This window comes from Tachypleus tridentatus, chromosome 13, assembly GCF_004210375.1.
Source record: "Tachypleus tridentatus isolate NWPU-2018 chromosome 13, ASM421037v1, whole genome shotgun sequence".
Lineage (NCBI taxonomy): Eukaryota > Metazoa > Arthropoda > Merostomata > Xiphosura > Limulidae > Tachypleus > Tachypleus tridentatus.
The window spans coordinates 75014022-75036836 of NC_134837.1; the positions used below are offsets into that span (position 1 = coordinate 75014022).

At 29.8% G+C, this 22815-nt stretch overlaps 2 protein-coding genes and 1 long non-coding RNA gene across 4 annotated transcripts in view; 1 reads left to right on the forward strand and 2 right to left on the reverse strand.

The window, feature by feature from the left end:
• Positions 1-20237, forward strand: part of LOC143240968 (uncharacterized) — an 88872-nt gene extending 68635 nt beyond the window's left edge. Inside the window, exons 2-3 of the long non-coding RNA XR_013022082.1 lie at positions 13647-13760; positions 19608-20237. This is a non-coding gene — a long non-coding RNA (uncharacterized LOC143240968). The remainder of the gene's footprint in view (positions 1-13646; positions 13761-19607) is intronic.
• LOC143240966 (uncharacterized) lies at positions 1-22243 on the reverse strand. Of its 2 annotated transcripts, none has more exons than XM_076484294.1 (9): positions 22145-22243; positions 20771-20885; positions 18214-18286; positions 16648-16706; positions 12830-12890; positions 10088-10165; positions 5551-5715; positions 2893-3003; positions 1-2034 (listed from the first exon to the last, which is right to left on the reverse strand). In XM_076484294.1, the coding sequence occupies exons 2-9, from the start codon at positions 20807-20809 to the stop codon at positions 1790-1792; spliced, it is 831 nt and encodes a 276-aa protein (XP_076340409.1). In that variant the 5' UTR covers positions 20810-20885; positions 22145-22243; the 3' UTR covers positions 1-1789. The 2 variants fall into 2 exon arrangements, with proteins under 2 accessions (XP_076340409.1, XP_076340408.1); XM_076484293.1 differs by lacking the exon at positions 22145-22243 and adding an exon at positions 21833-22131.
• The window catches only part of LOC143236194 (E3 ubiquitin-protein ligase RAD18-like), a 7835-nt gene continuing 7159 nt past the window's right edge, over positions 22140-22815 (reverse strand). Inside the window, exon 5 of the mRNA XM_076474486.1 lies at positions 22140-22243. Coding sequence (XP_076330601.1) covers positions 22140-22243 — 104 coding nt within the window. The remainder of the gene's footprint in view (positions 22244-22815) is intronic.

The window sequence follows — 22815 nt, forward strand, 5'->3', positions numbered from 1 at the left end:
GACCTTTGTTTGCATGACTTTATTTACTAAAATACTTAAAACAACTCAAAACACACTCCAAGGGATACTATCTAGTTTCTGGCTCTGAACCTCATGTATGGCATAAAAAAAGTCTTAAACACTTTTATTTTCAATTTACTAAGAAACTATACTACCCTTGACCAATATTGAAGCATGTCTGTCTGAATACTGTTTATATCTTGTCTACGATAATAAATTTTGCCATTTTGTTCACAGAGTAAGAAAAAATTGCAAAAGAGAAATCCATTTCTTTTAACTAAATATACTTTAAATAAACATTTTTACAAAGTATACAACAATCTTTGTCTGCTTTATGCATCATTCATAAAAAATAATTAAAAACAGATATTTACACATTTTGTTAGCACTTTTAATACACGATACAATTTAACAAAGTATAAATCATATGCTGACCTCGATATATAAAGTATCTATAAAAAGGCACACATTGATGAATGTGGATTTACACATACAAAAATAAACAAATAACTTGCACAGGACAAAGTAAGATCAAATTAAAAAATTATTTTTGATGTAAAACACTGTTTTGATTTATCCGTTTCTTTTATGGAACAAACCCTCTATTAGTTAAATAAGGATTTCCACTGAAGAAACAGCTCTTACAAGTGCTTGGAAACTTAAACATGATTTCTATATTACTCTGTATATCATATATCGTATTCTGCGATTCTTGTTGTATATTTTCTCTTTTGTGTCTTTTGAAACAGCCCTTTTGTTTTACTCTCTATTAACTAATATTTTAAAGTTCAAATGAACTTTAATTTGTACATGAAATATTAACTTGGAATTTGTTTTACTCTCTACTTAACTAATATTTTAAAGTTCAAATGAACTTTAATTTGTACATGAAATATTAACTTAGAATTTATTTTTATCACCTCAAAACAGTTTGTTTGTTCTGTGTCCCAGTTTCTAGCATTATAGAAATCCACAGATTTACCACTCTGCCATTGGGAGAGTGCATTAATAAGAACTAGAGACACATATCCTTCTTTATTCTTTCTTATCTTAGGATGCTATTACAAAGATAAGGATTTATAAAACCAAGTTCCACCTACAAAGACAGACTATTCTTGTAAGATGATATCTTACAACAGATAATTTATTTAAAGTTCAATAACTTTATATTTTATTGGTGAAGTAGTTACAAAAAAAAATATTAATAGTAGATCAACATATGCCTCATGCCCTGTTTACACTGTGCTGCTGCAATGAAGGGTAGGTAGATAATCACAAAGATTTCAATATTAAAGTTTAGTTATATTTATTGAAAATACACTAATGTGTTTTATTCTTGTGTTCGAGAGATATATTTATCACAAAAAATACAGCATATAAACACACTATTTATATATCTTGCTACAAGAAAAATGACCCTAATGTAACTTTAAAGCTTGATAATTAGAATCATTTGTAGGAAATATATAATTTGCATATCACAACAAGCTTTAAGTATTTCTTAAGACACAAGAAATGTTCAATGGCTGAATCTTACAAGATCACAATACATCACAGCTTCCAAATTCACTTTTAAACTGAAAACAAAATATATTAATTTAAAATAATCAAATATGTATAATTATAATTCAGCAAAGTCTGCAACATACCAAAAAGCAAGTTTATTCATGAGAAATAATACATCAGTGGAGGAAAAAAATCTGAAAATCAAAATGAATTTCATCTATACATCAAATTTTATTATTAAATTTTGAAATACTTTGAGAAATGTGTATAATTCATGTTCATGTTACCTTAATTGACCTCTTACATGGGGAGGTACATGTTTGACTGAAGCAGAATGACTAATAGTGGTGGGTTCCTTTCCTTCTTCTCCAAAGGTTTTCTGACTTTCTTTGTTTTCGACATCACTATCTGTCTGTTGTTTTCTACTCTTGGTATTTCCACCCTTTGTGTCATTATCACTTGTTACTTTTTTGAAATGTTCATCCATTTTCACAGCTGTTTCTTGAAAATTACTAGCATTCAGATAACCTGAAAGATCAAAGATAACAAGTTTGTTTAGATAACACTTCTAAAATTACTGAAGTTTACAGTGCACTGTAACTAACAAATGCCAAGTTACATCCTCTACTATATAATATAAGGAATCTACAAATATGCAACAAATCATAATATAAGCAAATGACATTTTTGGAAGATTTGTTACTTATACTAAAATACTTCAAGTACTTATCATTTTGACCACTATCAATACATGATCACTTTCAGTGATGTCAAGAAAACCCACTTGTAGAGAAATATATATGAAAAACTTTGTGAACCTGACAATGACCGAAGAAGGTCGAAACGTTGTTTACTTCTCTACATAAACATAAAAAAAAATTCTCAACCCAAACCAGCCGTTTTTACATATATACATGACCACTTTGGTTACCTCACTACAAGTGACACCTTTAGGTTGGAGCTGTCTACCTATTCACTGGTCATTAAAAAAACACACAATCAATAATGAAAAATCTTGAGGACAAATTTTTATTTACTTCAAAAACAAATCTTATTGCACAATAAGTATTTAAATAAATAATGGGACAAAGTTAACTGTGGGAAGATGGAAAACTAGGCTGACCATTATCAGTACAATATCTGACCACTAACTAACCATTTTAGCTGAACCACTATGAGAACTAATCAATCAAGCTTGTCATTTCACAAGTGTTGTAAACATCTACTGAACTATATTCATGCTAAAAATATTGCCAGTTTGATGAATAAACAAGAAACTTTGTAATACTTGTAGTACGAAAAAACAAAAAGGTCCTGAAAACTAGTGCAATACAATAAAGCAAATATCAGTAGATTATTATAAAATATATCAAGATGTTTTCTTACCAACTGCTGCTGATGGAATGTTTTCAAATAAGTTAAAACATTTCTCTTGATCACTAGATTCAGAAGTGATATCTTCTACAATACAATCATCATCTTGTTGCTCCTCAGAATCTAGATAGAACAAGATCTAACTTTAAAAACAGGTCAATAAGGGTGACTTTCCTTCTGAGAAACTTACATAATATTTAATTCCAAAGTAAGCAAAACGTTTGAATGTTGTTATACAGGAATGGTATAATAGGTCTTCAAAAATAATAATAACAAAACTAGAGAGCAAGACAACTGAGTTTAGTTTCCAAAATAATACCATAACCAACAATACGTACATATGCACTCTTATTTACAAAATATGAGTAATCCATTCACACACTGATATAAAACTGTACTTAAGAAAGATTTACTGTTAACAATTTAATATGATTTGCATAGAGAATGTTCATCATATGATTTCTCAACTTAGTATATTTATATAAAAATGCAGTTGGTGTACTTTACATTAAATAATATATATTTCTAGCAGTATATTAACTATCTGCATGTAACACAAGTCCCTTTCTAATTTTTGTCATATTTTTACACTTGCAAGTTATGTAATGTTATTTCACCTTTGCAATAACAATATTAATTATTATTATTATACAAATATCACTGTCAGTGTTTTTATGTTCAGAATAGTCAAAGTAAGTATGCACTCCATCAGCTTTTTAAAAACATATTTCTAAACTATTTTTACAATAAACTGGTTCAAAATGGACTGAAGTTGATTACTTTGTTGGTTACATTGTTTGTTTTTTTTAATTTTGCACAAAGCTAATCGAGGGCTATCTGCACTAGCCATCCCTAATTTAGCAGTGTAAGAATAGAGGGAAAGCAACTGGTCATCACCACCCACTGCCAACTCTTGGGCTACTCTTTTACCAACAAATAGTGGGATTGACCATCACATTATAATACCCCAACGGGTGAAAATGCGAGCATGTTTAGTGTGATGGGGATGCGAACTTGTGACATTCAGATTACAAGTCACACGTCTTAACCTATCTGGCCATGCCAGGCCTGTTAGTCAGAGTTCCCTCAAACATATGAGTTGCAAAAACTAAATCTTATTAATTACTATTAAGATCCCTTTAACATCTTAAGCAGAAAAAGATAAAATTACTCAACATGAGCATTAAGTTTTATTCTTACTGGAAACCTAATAAAGGGTTGTTGACAGAAAAACTGTTTTAGTGTTTACTAATAAAATTATTTTAATTTGATGAGCTTTTCACCATTACTATATTTTCTGTTTTACATTTTGTAATTTCCTCACTGTCATTACTGGTGTAAAACCAAGTCAGTAATTTGAAGATTAAAACTGAAATGTATCATGAAACTTGAAGAAAATCTGTAATGAACATTATTTGAAAGGTCATTCTTATATAAATGTTTACTGTTTCATCAAATTGTGTCACACTAAAAGTAGGCTAAGGTATAGGAAACAGGAAGGCATGACACCAGGAACCTGTTTCATAATTTAAAGACATTCATTCAGACAGGTTATTACATGGTTAACACTGTCAACAAATTATTTGTGTAGTTGATGAAAAATTTCTCTTGTCTTCCTGTTTTGTCTCTCTTGTCCTACAAACAATTTCATTTTGTTCACTAACACCTCTCTCTCTTTTATTCTACTACAGTTGGACATATTGTATAACTGAACTCCCATTTCTCCTGTATTACAAACAACCAACATTGTTCTGTTACCTAATGTTCTATTAATAACTGGCACTTTTCAGTTATACAACAACTTTTCTTTATCTCTCTCCTATCCTATTAACAGTTGCTCTAATCATGTTCTAAAAGCTCTTTCAGTCCTATTAAAAACTAATTTGTTTTGTTAAATAATGGTTTCTATTTTTTTAAAAACCAGATAATTTTTTCAGATATGTTTCCTGTTCTAGTTTCAGCTGGCCTTGTAGCATTCTACAACAAACTTATACTGCTGTCTTCTAACATCCTTCTTGTCATACTACTAAATAACTTGATTCTTTATGTATTATGCCCCTTTGGTATCCTACTAATGCTCAGTCTTATTGTGTGTTATGTAACATGTTTAACTTATCCTGTTAAACAGCTGAACTTGTGTTGTTACTTAACATATCTTTATTATCCTACTAATAGTTAGCTTTGTTCAGTTTCACTAACAGCTGGTCCTATTCTACTATGTAACATTTTTCACTTAAACTGATATCAGTTTACCTTCCTCTCTTATGTATCCATCCTTTTTTCACTCTACTAACAGCTTATGTTAGTCCATTATGTAACACCTTAACTTTTGTTTTTGTTCTGATATACATCATGTCCTACTTGAACTATCAATAAGTGCACTTTTGTTATAATATCAACCTGTTGAACCGTGCATATTTGAAGGAATATATTTATTAAAGAAAAATTATGAATACCTTTTATACCCTTTGTTATTTTTGAAGTAAGAGACGATAAACTACTATAGTGAGAAAATGCCTACTTTACTTTCAGATATTCACAGGAACCTTAATAATTCACATTCAACACACTACTAACAAGATACATCTTAACATTTCTAAGTCTCTTCTACTCATATTTTATTGAAAAATACCAAACCTATAAAGCTGGTTTATATTTGTGTAAAATTACCTGAAATAGAAAATGGAGGCCGACTGGCTAAAGACTGCCATGTACTGCAGCTAGCTAGGTCACTGCATGTTGAGTTTCTGTCATCATGTTTCTTGCCTAGCTTACTTTCTATTTGCTGAGAATTATTTCTGTGTGAAATGCTGCTTGGAAGTTGAGTTTTTTGACCTTGATATAACGATACAAATAAATTCCGACAAAAATATCAAGTTACAAATTACAAAATGTGTAAAAAAAGACATAACATTACCAAAATATGATGTTTGACCACTGAAAACAGTGTAATATCGTTAATACAGAATCACAAACCTTCAAACACCAAAGATTTATTTGTTAGTCATGATGAATGATACATTGGAAATGTAATGAGATCCTGCAATCCATCATTATACCCAGCAGCCTAAAATATCTCTGTCTTGATACAGAGTTCAAGGCCCTCTTACAGTTCACAGAAGCTCCAATGTGCCAATCAAGCTCTTCAATTATTCCCATACTTGTATAAAAGCCTATTAGGAAACTTATGTGAGGTATGTTTGGTTCCACTAGTTTGTATTAACAAAGTTTCTAATGTGGTGACTTTATGATCTCAAGGGACCCAGGATTAACTTTTAATGTTAATTTTGAGTTCAGCAATCCTAAAAACTTGTTGCTAGATTGAATCATGCCTAGATAACTTTCTGAATGTGTGTTAGCCCTCTACAGTACAGAAGATATGCAATACAGGATAAGGACACACCCAGGACCATACCTAATGCACCTGACAAGTTTGGTTCTGGCAAGCTCAAAAACTGCAGGAGGAGCATGCTGACAAACAAATTTACAAACATACAGTGTGAATTAATACAAAATACTCAGAGTTACTCTAAAGTTATGGTACCTGTTAAGTTTGCCAGTTATCTTTAATATTCATACAATCTGCAAAACAACATTAAATATTTAATATTTTTTGTACATAAAAGTTGGCTGTAATCACACCTTGAGAAAGAAAAGCAGGTCTTTGAATGGCTAAAATAAGATTTCAATCATATACATTTACAATGATGAATTTAAAGATGGAAGAAAGGAAACGAAACCAAAAAGGATAATGGGGTATCTTTCATCAGTGAGGGTAGAAGTAGTACAGCCTTGTCCAGGTCTATAGAACCAAAGGACTACAGCCAAAATTGGTTTTAAAACATCATAAGACCTTCAGAAAATACATTATGAAGTATTTACAGTGACTGTTTTCAATTTTTTCTTTAAAATTGAAACATGTATATGCAAATGCTAACACCACTTGAGCTATATTAGCTATATTTTCTAGCTAAAAAAGCTACGTCTATTTCTGAACTTTTTGACATCAAAACAACCATGTTCCTTAGTGACAAGAAAAAAGTGTAGGTACCAGTAAAAAAACCAAATTGCCTCAGAAATGGTATAAAAAATAACATTATAAAAGCATTATAAACACAAGAAATTCAAATTGACTGAAATAATGTGAGATTGGGAGGATTGTAGAAGGTAAAAAAAGCTTGTGAAATGGGAACTAAAAAAAAGGATTGGCTGAAAGTGTAAAAATTAATAGTAAATATTCCTTCAAATAATGTAACATATAACGTTCCAGGACATTATGGGACCTATTGGTCCATCTTTGCATTTCAATCCTCTAAACTAAAATAAAAAAAAACAACTTAAAGCCAGCCATTATTATTTATATACTTATCAAACTGTTTCTTAAACTCACATAAATTAACTGCTTTTACAACATCCAAAGGTCAACGATTGTGTTAGAAAATTTAAATTGCCTTAGCTGAAGATGACCCTGACAAAACTTATGTTTGTGTCCCCTAGTCCTAGTACTCTCACTTTTAAATACAAAAAAAAAAAATAAAAAAATGATGCATCAATACTATCAGTTCCCTTTATGATCTTAAACACCTCAGTCGGATATCTTCTAACTCCTCTTTTTCAAGATAAAAAAAAGTTTGAGAGATTTCAACTTCTCATATGACAACCCCTCCATGTCAGACACCATTCCAGTGAACCTTTCCAACAATTCAATGTCTTTCTGAAGGTAAGAAATGCAAGACTGAACACAATACTCCAAATGTAGCCTAACCAGTGACCTGTGCAATTAAATTATAACTTCTTTAAATTTGTATTGAATATTTCTGTAGATACAACCTAAAATCTTATTTGCCATACCACTGAGAACAACACACTGAGTATTGAGTATTTCTGTAGCTACAACCTAAAATCTTATTTGCCATACCACTAAGAACAACACACTGCTTTGGAGACTCTTCACCTATTACACCAAGATCCCTTCCTTTCATGATGCTGCTAAGTTATTCCCACCCAAATCATACTTAATTAACTGGGGTACCCATACCCTGGATGGAAGCTATGTAAATTCATGATTAATGAAAGCTTGTCTAAGGACATGGAAAGTTGTTTCCTTTGTATTTTCAAGACAGCTGGTATTGGTATTAAAATTTTAATTAAAATAAAGTACAGAACAACGTTTCAGCCTTCTTAGGTCATCTTCAGGTTAATCTATTGCAAAAATACATTCACACAGGATAAACATTTCACAGAGTTAGGAGGTTACTCACTGCATAATAAAAGTTTTTCCAGTATCATTCAAGCAAGAGTTCCATTATAGTATGATGCTTCAAATTACGATAACCTATATGCATTATCTTGAACTTATTGTAATTAAAACCCATATGCCATTCATTTGCCCAACTCACTACATCCTTTTGTAAATCAACATCATTCTTTCACAACTATCAACACCCAAGACCTTAATATCATTTGCATATTTAAGTAATTTATTGACTATTCCTTCACCAATGTTACTGACATAAAAAAAAAACATTTGTAAAAACCCTCTGCTTTCTTTCCTCCAGCCATTCTTCTATCTAATTTGTAAAAACCCTCTGCTTTCTTTCCCCCAGCCATTCTTCTTCTATATAATTTCCTAACTTATCCCCAACAGCTACAAAGATTATTCTTTTTTTCTTTCTTTTTTTTTTACAAGCCTTTTATGTGGCACTTTGTCATATGTTTTCTGAAAAACCAGATACATCAAATCTACACCCTTACCATCATTTACACAAGTAGTTACATTTTTGAAGAATGTAAAAAGTCTTAAAAAAATAATAACCTTGTAACTGTTTGGGATAAATTAGCTCATTGGATGGAAAACTGGCTAGATGAACAAAAACACAAAGGGTTGTAGTAAGTAGAGTTCAGTAACTAGATTAATCTTTAAACAGCAGAAATGTTATAGGTAGCTGCATCAACTGATGATGGCTGCCATTTAAGGGTTAATGTCACAAGTGGGAGTAACCTCAGGGTTCAAAGTTAGGACTTTTGCTTATGTGAAGGAATGGTCAATAGATGATTTATATTTGTTGATGATACTTAAAAGGAAAGGATACTACTACTTTGCAAAGGGATTTGGATTTTTTTGGTGGGTGGGGAAAATAAATAGCAGATGATCTTTAGTTATAATAAAATCAAGTGTGATATAACAATTTGAATTGTGACTATAATTTTGAAGGGAATAATGTTAACAATGTGTGGAAGAAAAAGACCCTGGTTTTCTAGTTCATCTGTCTCTCAAACCATCCAAGCAACAAGTTGTTGCTTGTGGCAGAGCAAATACAATTTTAAGTGATATATACAGAAATAACAAATACAAGTCTAGAGAGTTTATAATGCCATTTTATAGGTCATTGATTAGGCCACATTAAGAGAACTGTGTTTAGTCTTGGACACGTTACTTTAAAAAAGATACTGACTTACTAGAAAGAGTTATAAAAGGGTAAAACAGGATATTAACTAGGATGGAAAGGTTTTCATGCAACAACAGGTAAAGATCTGTGAATTTGTTCTCTCTTGAAAAAAAAAAAAAGACGGCTAGAGGGGATCTGATTAAGGTGTTTAATACTGTTGAGGGAATTGATAGTGTTGATACATTAGCATCATTTCTTGTCATATTTAATACTGAAAATATAAATTTTGGTAGAGTAGAAGTAAAATTCAGCTAAGACAACTTTATTTTTCTATTAGTATTGTTAACGTGTGGAATGAACTGCCTTCAAATATAGTTTATACATTCATAAATATTTGAATGACAAGGGTTGGGTTTTGCTTTCTTTTTTTTTTTAAGACTTCAGTTACAAGTAGTAGACAGGACAGCCAAGATGGACTAAAAGGTCCCTTGTTATCCTTTAATGTCATGTTAAAATTATGATGAATGATATGTTATGCCACTGTTTCAACTTTGTAGCATAGTTGACTAAAATGACATTTCATTGAAAAATATTAGTTACGATAAGTGTGAGGCTGTTTTATATATTTGTAACCAGTAACACATAACTGGAACAGAAGAATGTATGATCACTTCTGGGTCAAGCATAACAATGTCAGACCAAACATTTAGACTAATCATACCCCTAAACATTTATGTACAGATGTATTAGTTCTGTGAATTAGGTTCTTGACAAAAGAAAACACACTTTCATTGACAAAAAATCTATGATGCATTCACCTTTAAATGGTTTCTTTTTTTTCTGTCTCTTCTGGATATCTCCAATTAGCTCCTGAAACTGGATATCATACTGCTTCACTGAAACAAAGAATTATTATTTAGAACATGCAAGTGTTTGTTCAATATTTAATAACAAATTAAATAACATTTGGTAAAAAAAGAGCCATCAAAATATTTTGGAGTTGTCTACCATTTTTGTATCTAACTAATTTTACCTGACATGTTAAAGATAGAAATTTTTGTAGTTTTCAAAGAGAAATAACAAAAATGTTTTTAGGAAAGAAAAAGAATTTCCAGTAAAAATTCCCAGATCTGTTGTTTCTAAATAATCTAAACTTCCCTTTAAAGTCTTTTGTTCACCATTACAGAGCAACCAATAAATTACTCTTCAAATAACTTTATTTACTCTATATTGATGTAAATAGCTTACAACCTGCTCTAATGAATGGTATTTAGTCACTGCTTTTACCAGTTTTCAGTGTTTCATTAGTAATCAATTAGAACACATGCTGTGACATATAAAAGGATGACAACACACAGGATTATTGTATTGTAGCAACAAAATCACATCAAAAAAACAAAAACAATACAAATCACCATATGTAAGGGGTAATAGTTTCCTAGCAAACATAAACATGTACATTTGGATGGGTAGAAAAATTAAAAACAAGACAAAAAATGCATTGTTTATAGGCAAGACTCCTTAGAGTTGTACAAAAATATGTTAAAACATTTTCTTTTTATCTGAATCACACTAAATAAATGTTTAAAAATAAAAACGTTATGATCTTTTGAGTTAAAAAAAATAGAATGGAATAGAATTAGATTTATACTACTACTAAAATTTTCACATTTGATAAGCAGGTATGCACTTGACACCTGAAAGGTGCTCACCAATTGTGATTGGGTCAAACCTTTTTCTTTGTTTGTGAAGTTCATTGTTTATTGCCAAAAGAAAACAGAAATCACCATATTTCATGTAACAGTATGGTTCTAAGTTTAATTTGCCAACTTTCATTTAGACAGTTTGTTTCTTCAATCCACTGTTATGTATTTATTTGCACTACTTTACAAGTAATATAGAATATTTTGTAAATGTAAAATGATGTAGGGATGGCAGTACCAGAAAGAATGCAAACAAGGATATATGGATGATACAGCTACATAAAAATCACCCCTATACGACTTTCAATATTAACGTTATGCTATATAATGTAGAAATACAAAATGGTTACAAGGTCAGTCGATTCAACCGACCTCATTGTGAGAGTCTGTAATAATCAAGAACTCTTTTGACTCAACTTGGCTTTCTTGGTACATAAATCCTAGGCTCTTAGTTTAGACTAGATCAATGCCTATCCCAACATGATCATGATATATGATAAACAATCTGCACAACAATAATCTGGAATATATAGTTTCCAACTGCAGTAATATTAAAGCAAAGTACATGCTTTACATTGAATTTTAACACTGAAAGTCATGTAGGGATGATTTATGTATATTACCAATATCATACCTATATTCTTGTTTGCATTTTCTCTGGCACTGCTGTCTCTACATCATTTTACTTTTACAAAATTTTTTTTTTTTTACTTGTTTTCCAACTTTTTTTTTCCCTAACTGAAAGTTAGTGTATTCTATGAGTGTGTGTAATAACATTTGATATTGTGTATTCATTTTTATTTACTCCTTCACTTCATACATAATGTAGGGGTTGATCACTTAAAAACACTAATTTTATAAGGTATAATGCAGTAAGTATTTTACAGATTGTAGACATCTAATGTTCATTTAATACTGGTTGGTAATTCCCATTTCACCATGTATTTAAGCTTTTAAAGGAACTCCAGATTTTTGGAAAAAAAAGGTAACTCCAAGTGGTTAACAATAAATGTCATTTGAATTGGAATTTTGATTAAAAAAAAAAACAACAACAGTTATTATGACCAAGCAATGACATCATGCACTGCCCACAAACATATAGAGTGGATTTAGATTTACTGATGTTAGCAATGAAGTTGTTGTAGAGTTATCTCAACTGAAAGAAGAAGAAAATCTGGTGGGTTGACCACTTTCTGATTTGGTATCTTAGCAATGGTTTCTTGCCTTGTTTTTCAGACTTGTTTAGTAGAGGAACAAATGAAAGTAAGTGGCACATTATCTTTTAAAGTAAATTTTTCTATCAATGTTAATATTTATGCCTGTATATTTGTATTATGTCTATTGAGTACCTTTGCCATCCCTGGATATAAAGTCTACCAACTCTATGATGAACTCAGTTTCTTTCACGTGTTTTTTAGCCAATCATAAATATGGAAAGGCTACCATAGAAAAGCTTCTTTGTTGCTTAACCTGTGGTAAAAAAGAAGTAAAACTCTACCAAACTACTCTAACAATAATTTACATCAAGTTTTCTTGCTCCTAGTGGTATTTATAGTAATTTCTTGAACTTCTGACCATTCTACATTCACACAAAGGAGAGAACAAAAGTAGTAAGTCATTGAAGCAAATATTCTGTCAAGTTTTCATGTTTCTTCTGAAAAACTACAAAAAACACTTATATGTAACAAACCACTAAATAAAAAAGTTTAAAATCAAAAACAAAAAATATATAATTATTTATGCTCTATATAATAGTTTCCCCAATTTTTAAATAAAAGAAATTATTATTTTTCTTAAAGATACCGATTGTGGAAAATACATTCAGGTTAAATATATAAAGAAAACAGAAACACTTACAATATTTAATTTGTTCCTCTTCTATAACACTTGGGTCACTTCTTTTGTCATACTGGAAAAACTACGTACATTGCAAATAAGATTAAGTTGTACTGAATGCAATTATTTGCACATACAATGCTAAAAACCTCTTAAACTCTATGTGTATCCATTAAATATATATATATATAAAACAAGATTCAGTAATTGTGTTTCACACAACACCTCCTAAAAGGCTGGTTGTACAAACTTCTAAATAGTACCAAACAAATCATCTCACTCCTAAGGTTTCCAAGATAAATTTTCCACTCTTTCTCGGGGATTTCCCAAAAATCTCGTCTCAGAAATTTCTGAACTCACTGACTTTAAAAGGGTCTAATGAGCTCAAGATCTTTCATATGCAAAGCAAGTACTCAACTAAGAGTAACTACCTACTAAAGCTATCAGCCACTTCAGGTAAAGCTAAATCTTTATTATGATTAAATATAATGGATTATTCATGAAGAAGCATTAGAAAATTTAAAGATCTATTTTCATAAAAGATTAGATCAAAAAATTTCAAAACTTTCATTAAATAAAGAATCAGTTATAAAACCTCTCTGTAAGTTATCTATTTAACTTTAAATGCATTTACACTGAATACTAATATATCTGACAACAAAGGATAATGTTATATTATTCACAAATAATCCAGAAAATAATGAGTAAACGTACTGGCAATTAAGAAAATTGTTTATATTGTTTTATAACAAGTATGAAAATATTTAAGAAATAAACTTTTGATACTGAAAATACCTTTTTCGTCACTAGTTAACTTTAAAATTATAATTTTGTTCAGTATACCAGAATGGAAAGACCAACTTCACATAGCTGAACTTATCTTGGCTTTTCCATGTTATACTTGAAAAAAATTTAAGTGAAAGGGAGGAGGACTGGAATATGGACTTCTAAGGTAGACTTACAGTTCTATTTAAAATAATTTTATTTAAAGTTGTTTACTACTTTATTCCTTTTTTAAGAATGGAAATGGGGAGATGTATATAGTACAAATGTTGGGTGGTTTCATTTCTATTTTAGGAATTATAAGACTCATCTCCAAACCCTTAATTAGTTTTTCCATACTAACTGACTAGTTCAACACTAGAGTTTGGACTTTGTCTAATAAATGGGATATCACCAACACATTTAGGAGCTCTTATCACAGACAATATCCATTAAGATTTTTAGATGACAATAAGAATTTACAATGATTATTTATTAAAATCTTTTTAATGCTTATTTTATATTAAGTTTATTATTGTTTTATAGTGCTTTTAATTGCCTGTTAATAGTAATGATGCAATTTATTTCATTATATAAATATATACTGTGAGCATAAACATTTCACTTTAGCCTGTGATTAACTTCAGACCTTTTACAATATACTTGAAAGATTTCAAGACTTTAAAAAGACAAAAACCAACATCAGACTTTCTAAAGCTTTCCAGAAAGCCTGTTATGAGAATATCCAAAGAGACTGGATCATTGTCATAGTTAGTATTAATCAATACTTAATTGTTTTTTTCAATTGTTAAATAACTTACTAGAAATTAATATCTAGTTATAAAAAAATTACAAATTAACAATTAGATGTAAGTGATGCTACATATGTTACTAACCATAATAACACATAATATCCAATTGCCCCACAACTTTAACATAAGCACTTGAAGACACTGAAATAACAGCAGTGCCATTTAATTTCATATCAATGAAGTCACCTGATGCAGTCAGTCTTCTGTGTCACACTATATACAGTGAGAAGTCTACAGAAATGGTATGTTCCAAGATGCAAAAGCTAATAACAATGAAAACTGCAGTGTTTGGTAACAGAATAGCAAAAATTACACTAACACAATTAACATTAGAGTAGTAGTTCCATAGGTTTGTTTGTTTTGAATTTCAAGCAAAGCTACATGAAGGCTACCTTTGCTAGCCATCCCTAATTTAGCAGTGTAAGATTAGAGGGACAGCAGCTAGTCATCACCACTTACACCACCAACTCTTGGGCTACTCTTTTACCAACAAATAGTGGAATTGACTGTCACATTATGATTCCCCCATGGCTGAAAGGGTGAGCATGTTTGGTGTAATGGAAATTTGAACTTACAACTGTTAGATTGAGAGTTGGGCACTCTAATCATCTGACCATGATGGGCCACAGTTCCAAGGGCAACAAATATATAACAATGTGTTATTATAAAGTACAAATAAACTGCTGTATAACTATTAATGCATTACTGCAATATATTGTGCTTAATCTCAACTGTACAAATAAAATGAAAATACACTCACAATAAAAACAACAATTAAGGTCCAGCATTCATGTATCTGGGTGCACAGGATTTTTCTAACACCAAGTTAAAAAGTTAATATTCCGAAATATTTGTAGATTTTTTTTCTTACCTAATAGAACTACAAAACTGTTGACTTAAATTTTGACAGGTTTGTACTAATACTGACATGGGTTAAAAATGTAAACAAAAATTGATAAAATAGGCAAGTATGGAAAAAATTACTTGACCAGATTTGTTAACCCTAAATGTATATTCATTGAGATTATAAAAGGAGTTTGCTTTTAATATGTAACCTGGAAATAATGATTTCACTTTGTTCAGCCACAATATTAAATTACTGACATTTTTTATTATTATGCTTGCAATATAATACTATGACATAAAATTACAGAGTAAAGAACAGGTATTCAATGTTTTAAAAATATTTAATGAATTATACGAGTTTATCTGAGCTATGCTCAAAGGATGACATGTGATATTTATTTTAATACTTCTCATAACAAATTACTTTGTTGTTAAATAGCCAGCTCATATTTATCCTGTTCGAAAAATGGTTTGCTCTGAAACAACAATCAATCTCCACTAATAAGCATCTGATACATTCATAAAAAATTGAAATCCTTCATATTTTTATAATGTTACTTCTGAAGCTAAGGTAATTTGTTGATGCATTCTGTAATTATGTAGTTTTATTTGCTTTTGATTATCATTAAATATTTAGTAATTCAGTCATTAAGTCTCATGGGTGTTCTTTTAAACTGTTTTATTCTATGAAAAAGATAGTTCAGCTGGTAAGCATTTCTTTATCACACAAGATTCAAGTAATCAGAAACTGGCAGGGACACTAACTAACTGCAAAAGCAACTACACAACATATTATAAAATATAAAGTGTTTCAAATTAGGATAGCAGTGTACTTTCAACCATGTATAAACACTAGATATTAATGTTGTGTTGCCAAAGAAGATAATAGTTAATATTTTCATTATTCAAATACCTAAAGTTCAATTAAAATAACATTATAATAATATAAATATGTCACATATGTAGATGTCATCATAATACATTTACACCACTGAGTAATGACACACTTTAATAAGTATGGAGTGACAAACCACCAATAAGTTAAGAACTTGTCTTTGATAAGAAATGTTTCAGAAACATGTGATTGAAATATGAGAGTTCACACTGAAGTCTGTTGGATTAGTCAAGAATGTACTATAAAAAGTAAATGCCTGGGTCAGTTTAATGTTAGAATGTACTATAAAAAGTAAATGCCTGGGTCAGTTTAATGTTTATTTTCTTGTATCTCTGTCTTGGCATTTTTAAAATAATGAGGTCTGAATATGAGTAAGTATTTTTTAATGTTTTTAAAACTGTTCTAAAAATACATGAGATTATAGCCCATTATGTGACTTTCTGCTGAAATAATCAAACAAACAAATTTAATCTATATACTAGAAACATTTTAATTCCAAACTATTGTTCCAAAGTATTCCTTACTGATGTAACTGTAGCCTGAACCTTTTCTTCTTCTTCAACTTTCTTAATGATTTCTGATACTAAAAAAGAAAACATAAAAACTGTGAAAGACAAAATTCTACATAAGTGTATATTTTTCTAACATATCCTGAACAGAGATTATAAACTGTATTTTAGTTGACTTGGATATTAGATAACTATATGTATATTTTTCAAGACTAGATTATTAGAGTATTTTATAACTAAAGTAATATTACTACTAGAACCCAAAGCTTTCCATGTACTGACATTAGATTTTTTAATCATATTGTTATTAGTTTTATATGTAATCTAAAATAAAGATAAATGTATCCTGGTTAGGTTGAAAATCAAATAGAAACCTAACATAAATGTGAAGAACAGTAAAAGTATGTCTATGAAATGAGTAAAAAAATGAGTTACAACTTGCACATTTAGTATCCCTAACAGTTACTACTATTATTACTGTCAGAAATATATGGACATAAGATATAACATTCTGCTTTTTTTTTCTTCTTTTTACTAGCCCATCAAAGTTTTGAAAACATAGATTGAAAAATTCCTGTATAAATAAACAAGTAAAACAGTATGATGTTACACTGAAAACTCATTTCCGTATAGAAAGGGAAGCGAGATTTAACATTTGAGTCTATATCTAGTTTTGTCTAAATGAATTAACGTACCAAGTTTTTAATTTTTCATTCCATAATGGAGAAAAATGATATTTCTCTGTTTATGTAATTATCTGTTACAACTAAAACAACTGATAACAGAATTTTACAATGGTCATGGAAGAGATATTGGAAAGCAATAAACTATGAAACAGGACCTATACATGAAATAGAAAAAACAAAGAAACAATCTAGAAACACCTGAAAATCTACAGATGTGTATTATAAGAATGAAAATAAGGCAGTTTTCAATACATTATCAGAGTTCTGTTTTTGTCCATTTAACTCTTTAAACCAGCAATTTTTTGTGTGTCCTGCTGGAATTATTTTCGTAATTTCCTAATAACATTCACCATATGTTATAAAGTTTCAATTTTCTTAAGTTTTGGATAATACCATGGTTTGGATTAGTGTTTCAGCCAAAGAAACAAATATTATTGGATGCCATCATTCAATAGGTAAATCAGGATTTTTGGCCAGACTTAAGCAGCATCCACTCAAGTTTAAGGAGTTAATATTTTAACAGCCTTTACTAATAATACCATGTATAAAGTAACATTGGAAATCAGCAGGTAACACAAATAACAGAATTCTTTCTATCCACAAACATTTTCATAGATGGTTTGATCTGTATATCTCATAAAAATAGAATAATACTTGATACTTGCAGTCACTATATCTGGAACTAATTCTAGATTTTATATATTTCTCAGATTAGGCTAGATACGTCCAATTCCATACTTAAACAGATTTAACTTTTAAGACCAGACCTAGCACTTACATAATGGTACACTTAATATTTAATATAACCAGATTCAAGAAATTGTGCAATAATATCCTCAAATTATAACTTTAAAAAACAAACTATAACATTTATAACAGTGTAAAAACATCTTACCTGCTAAAGGTTGCAGAGAATCACACTCAGCATTGTACAGAACCACAAACGCCTTATGTCGTTTAATAAGAGACTGGAAAAATATCAAGTAGTAATGTTATTTTAGTTTTTACATTGCATTCAACACTGTACAGAATTACAAATGCTTTATGTCACTTTACAAGAGACTGTAAAACCATCATGAAGTGGATGTAATTTTTTGACATATTATTAATATTTCAAAAGATGAATTAAACCTACAGTTATGAGAAAAAATGTAACCATGACTGTGAAAAAGCAAGATAGTAAATTATTTTTGCTATCATAAAACATGTTAAAAACATATACGAAATGACTATTTTATAAGATTAGGTACTGTCTTGACAAATAAAATAGTTGATAGTTTAATTCTCACTATAATGGCAAGGCCAAGTGCAGTAACTATTTTTAAAAAAGCCCAATTTATCATGATTCTTACAAATACAAAACTTCCAAGATGTACATTTATGTGCAAATCAAACATTTTTTTTTTAATCTCATGCAAAGCTGCTTGAGGACTATCTGCATTAGCCATTCCTAATCTGGCAGTGCAAGGATAGAGGGAAGGCAGATAATCATCACCCACTGCCAACTCTTGGGTTACTCCTTTACCAACAAATAGTGGGATTGACCATCACATTATAACACCTCCATGGCTGAAAAAGCATGTTTAGTGTGACGGAGATTCAAACCCATGACTCTCGGATTACAAGTTGAGTGCTTTAACCACCTGGCCATGCTGGATCTCAAACAAGTTAACGATAATTATTAACATTTGGGTTAGATTTATTTAGTAAAACAAATCATACATTAAATCCAACTAGCTTGGCATAAAACTTGCATATGAGCACCACATCAATATTAAGTTTTGAAACCTAATTTTTCTTTACAAATCAACAGCAAAATAAAAGTATTATAAAAACACAATATTTCAGCTTTTATTTGGCAGTTTAATTTTATTATACAATCTATTTTGAATACAGTAAAAATAGTTAAATTTAAATTATTATCCTCTATTTAGATTTTTTGCTCCATAAATATAATTTCTTGTCTGTAACCTATATTGAAACTTCTTGTCCAAATTGATAACCCTTGTCTATATATAAAAACATAGCTAATAATATATGCTTTCTTTACATGTTTATAACTTAAGTCTCGAAAAAGCAAATTAACTTAATAATGACAAATATTCAACTTGTTGCTCAATTTAAAGACTTTAAATTTTTGAAAATTTAGCCAGTATGTCAGAAGTGTGTATCTGGGTTTTGTTCAGCTCATATCCTATATAGAGGTTACAACAATTTTACTGGTTCCTTTGGTTATTTATTTATTTCACTTTATTTATTATCATTACAGTGTGTTTTTATTCCCTGCAGGAAAAAAATTCTGACATCAGATCAACAGAGACTAACTTTGGATATCTTTGTGTAATTTCAAAGAGGAATGCAAAGAGGAATTCAAAAATATGTTGAGATGAATAATATCTGTTTATAATAGTTTTAATAATATGTAAGTTATCTTACAATAAAAATCATTTCATAAAAGGAGCTAATGTGTGATGATTTAGGGCTACTGTCAAAGCTTGAGACAAAGACCATACTCATTTGATGTGTACCATAGTCAGGATGAAATAGATAAAAAAATAAATGAAAAATAGAATAATTGGCCTCAATATCAAACACAAATTTCTTGTTACGATGCAGTTACTTATCTTATCAAATAAAGAGTAATGAAGCAGAAATGTAAATAAGGCTTAAGTCACAGAATCTGTAAACAACAAAAATACATGGGTGAAACTGGTGTTTCACACAAATTACTACAAAAACATTATGTAACAGTATAGTGTATATCTACATCACACAGTAGTTTATAAAAATATAAACAAGTCCCCCTCTAATAAAAAAAATTTAGTTTTTACATTTTAATCCTGGAGTAAGTAGGTTTTAAATATGTTGGCATATGTGACATTATGCAACCAAATGCTTGAACACTGAACTGAAAAAGATTGTGTGTTTATTATCATACATGAAATTTGCACATAAATTAATATGGTAGTAATTTCACTTATTAATTGAAAACATCTTAAGTAAAAAAATTTTACTTTATATTGTTGTGAAGTCTATGATATTTAAACATCTGTTACATTAGCAAAAGTAAAAACAAGTATGTGGGTTATAAATCACAAGAAACATGCACATATATATTACACACACACACACACACACACATGTACATTGCTAGTGGATGACAGTGAACTAAAACTCACACATATCTAATGATAATATTATTAACTTAGCATAGTTAAGATGTACATCAAGTGTCCCGGGAACAAACAAAGTTACTGTATATGTTAGATGTTGAAAACCACATGCTGTTATGCAAACTAGATCAACTAGTTGTTGCACATTTTCCATTATAATTCTGTAATGTGTAATGTCCAGTGACAACTATTTGTACTTGATTTGTGTTTCTTACTTCAACTGAGAGGCACTGTTCATTTATGAAACCTTCTGAATCAGAAAAATAAAACATGCCATACCTGTCTGTTCCCTTGAGTGCTTAGTCCAAAGTCTTTCATTTTCCTTTTCAAATCTTTATCTGAGAGCAAGTGATACACAAGTTTAGGGATTGGCTTTCTCTTTTCTCCAACTTTTCTACATATAAGAAAAAGGAAATGAAGAATTGTAATGCTTAATTTCAGTATTTAACACGTTATTAACTACTAACAACAAACAGATAAATTGATTAAACTAGCACCATTAAAATAATATTATATACTGAAAATAAAAAATATTTCACTGAAACATTTTTTTGTGCCATTAACAAATACAAGAAGGTGCTGTCCACAAAAATATCTCCCAAATTTCAAACATAATGAAGCTGTCTTCAACATATTGTAGCCACTATTTTTAATATGAATAAAAAAAGCTTCATTCAACCACACTAAAGTAACTTCAAAGAAGTATTGTAGCTACTACTTATAATATGAACAACTGTCAGAAACTATATTTTAGTAGTATATATAGTAATGAAAATATGTGTTGGGCTAAGGACTGTTATACAGCAGGTGTCTGTGACTTGCTCGTGATAAATTTGACAATAAACAAACTGCACACAATCAAGTTGTTTATCACTTACGTCTATCATTTAGGCCTTCTAGAAATCTCCATAGTCTTGAAATCAATGGATTACAACCATAAAATAAAATAATTAATAGTACTACTTACACTAAACAGTCTTTTATACCCGACAACAAGAGAACTTTATTCAACTACACTAAAGTACTTTCACATAAATATTGTAGCCATGAGTTATAACATAAACCACAAAGCTTCATTCAACCACTCTAAAGTACCTTCAAATAAATATTTTAGCCACTAGTTATAAATCACAAAGCTTTATTCAATCACACTAAGTTACCTTCAAAATATTGTAGCCACTATTTATAAACATCAACTACAAAAAAAGCTTTATTATCTACTGTATACAATGAAAATAAACTAATTAATTCCAACTTATTAAGCTGAGAAAAGTGACCACACATTTAACATTATTAGTTATGACTATTTCCACATCATCAATGACACATTTTCAATTCTACCTGATGTTAAGCTTTTCCAGCTCTTTTAGATAATGGATTGCAGTCAGTATAATAATTACACTGAACATTTTGAAAACTCCAACTGCAATACAGTTCAAAGTTTCAACCAGGCTAAGAGATGAAAGACAAGATCTTTACATAAGAGAAACTGTACACCAAAAAGTTTACCAGTACAAACAAAGGTATTTTAACTAAGAATTCTGACAACAGAAGAATTTACAGTTTACATTATTTCATTAGATTTACTTAAACTTAATGTCCCCTCCAAAAAGAAGTTTGGTAACTGAATAAAGAATTACAAATTATCTCAACTTTTTTTCAAGATGTTTTTTTCTTCCCACAGAAGGCACTTGTCTAAATGAAAATTAATGCTGTTTGTTGGAACCGGAACATTACAGACAGGACAAGCCACTAAAAATAACAAATACAATAATTAAGAAATAGCACACACAAAATGCTTTAAACCTACTTTTAACTGATATTACCATAACCGTCTGGTAAGTTATAAGTATGGTTGTTAATGTTATTTCTTTAAATGAAAGTTTTTTTTAACAAGATGGCCAATTATCTCTCCATTATTAAAAAACAATCACCAGAATGTGGTTGAAACAGGTGTATCAGTTTTAAATATTTTCAGATGTACAGAGAGATTCAACAAGAAACATTTTGTTTAAAAAAATGAAAAAAAAACCAACAAAATACTGCCAAAGCATTTTTTGTCCAAAATTGACAAATTTTTATTAACAATAAATGTTTATGACGAAGCTTTTTAATTTATTTTCTGAACATACAGGTATGAATTTCTTGATGAAAAGAAACCACTTGAAATAAAAATGTATCTCAGAACAGCTGGTATGGGTATTAACACTTTTATTGATAAGGCAAGAACAATGTTTTGACCTTCCTAGGTCATTTTCAGGTTAAGAAGATGACCTAGGAAGGTCAAAACATTGTTCTCTCCTTATCAATAAAAGTGTTAATAC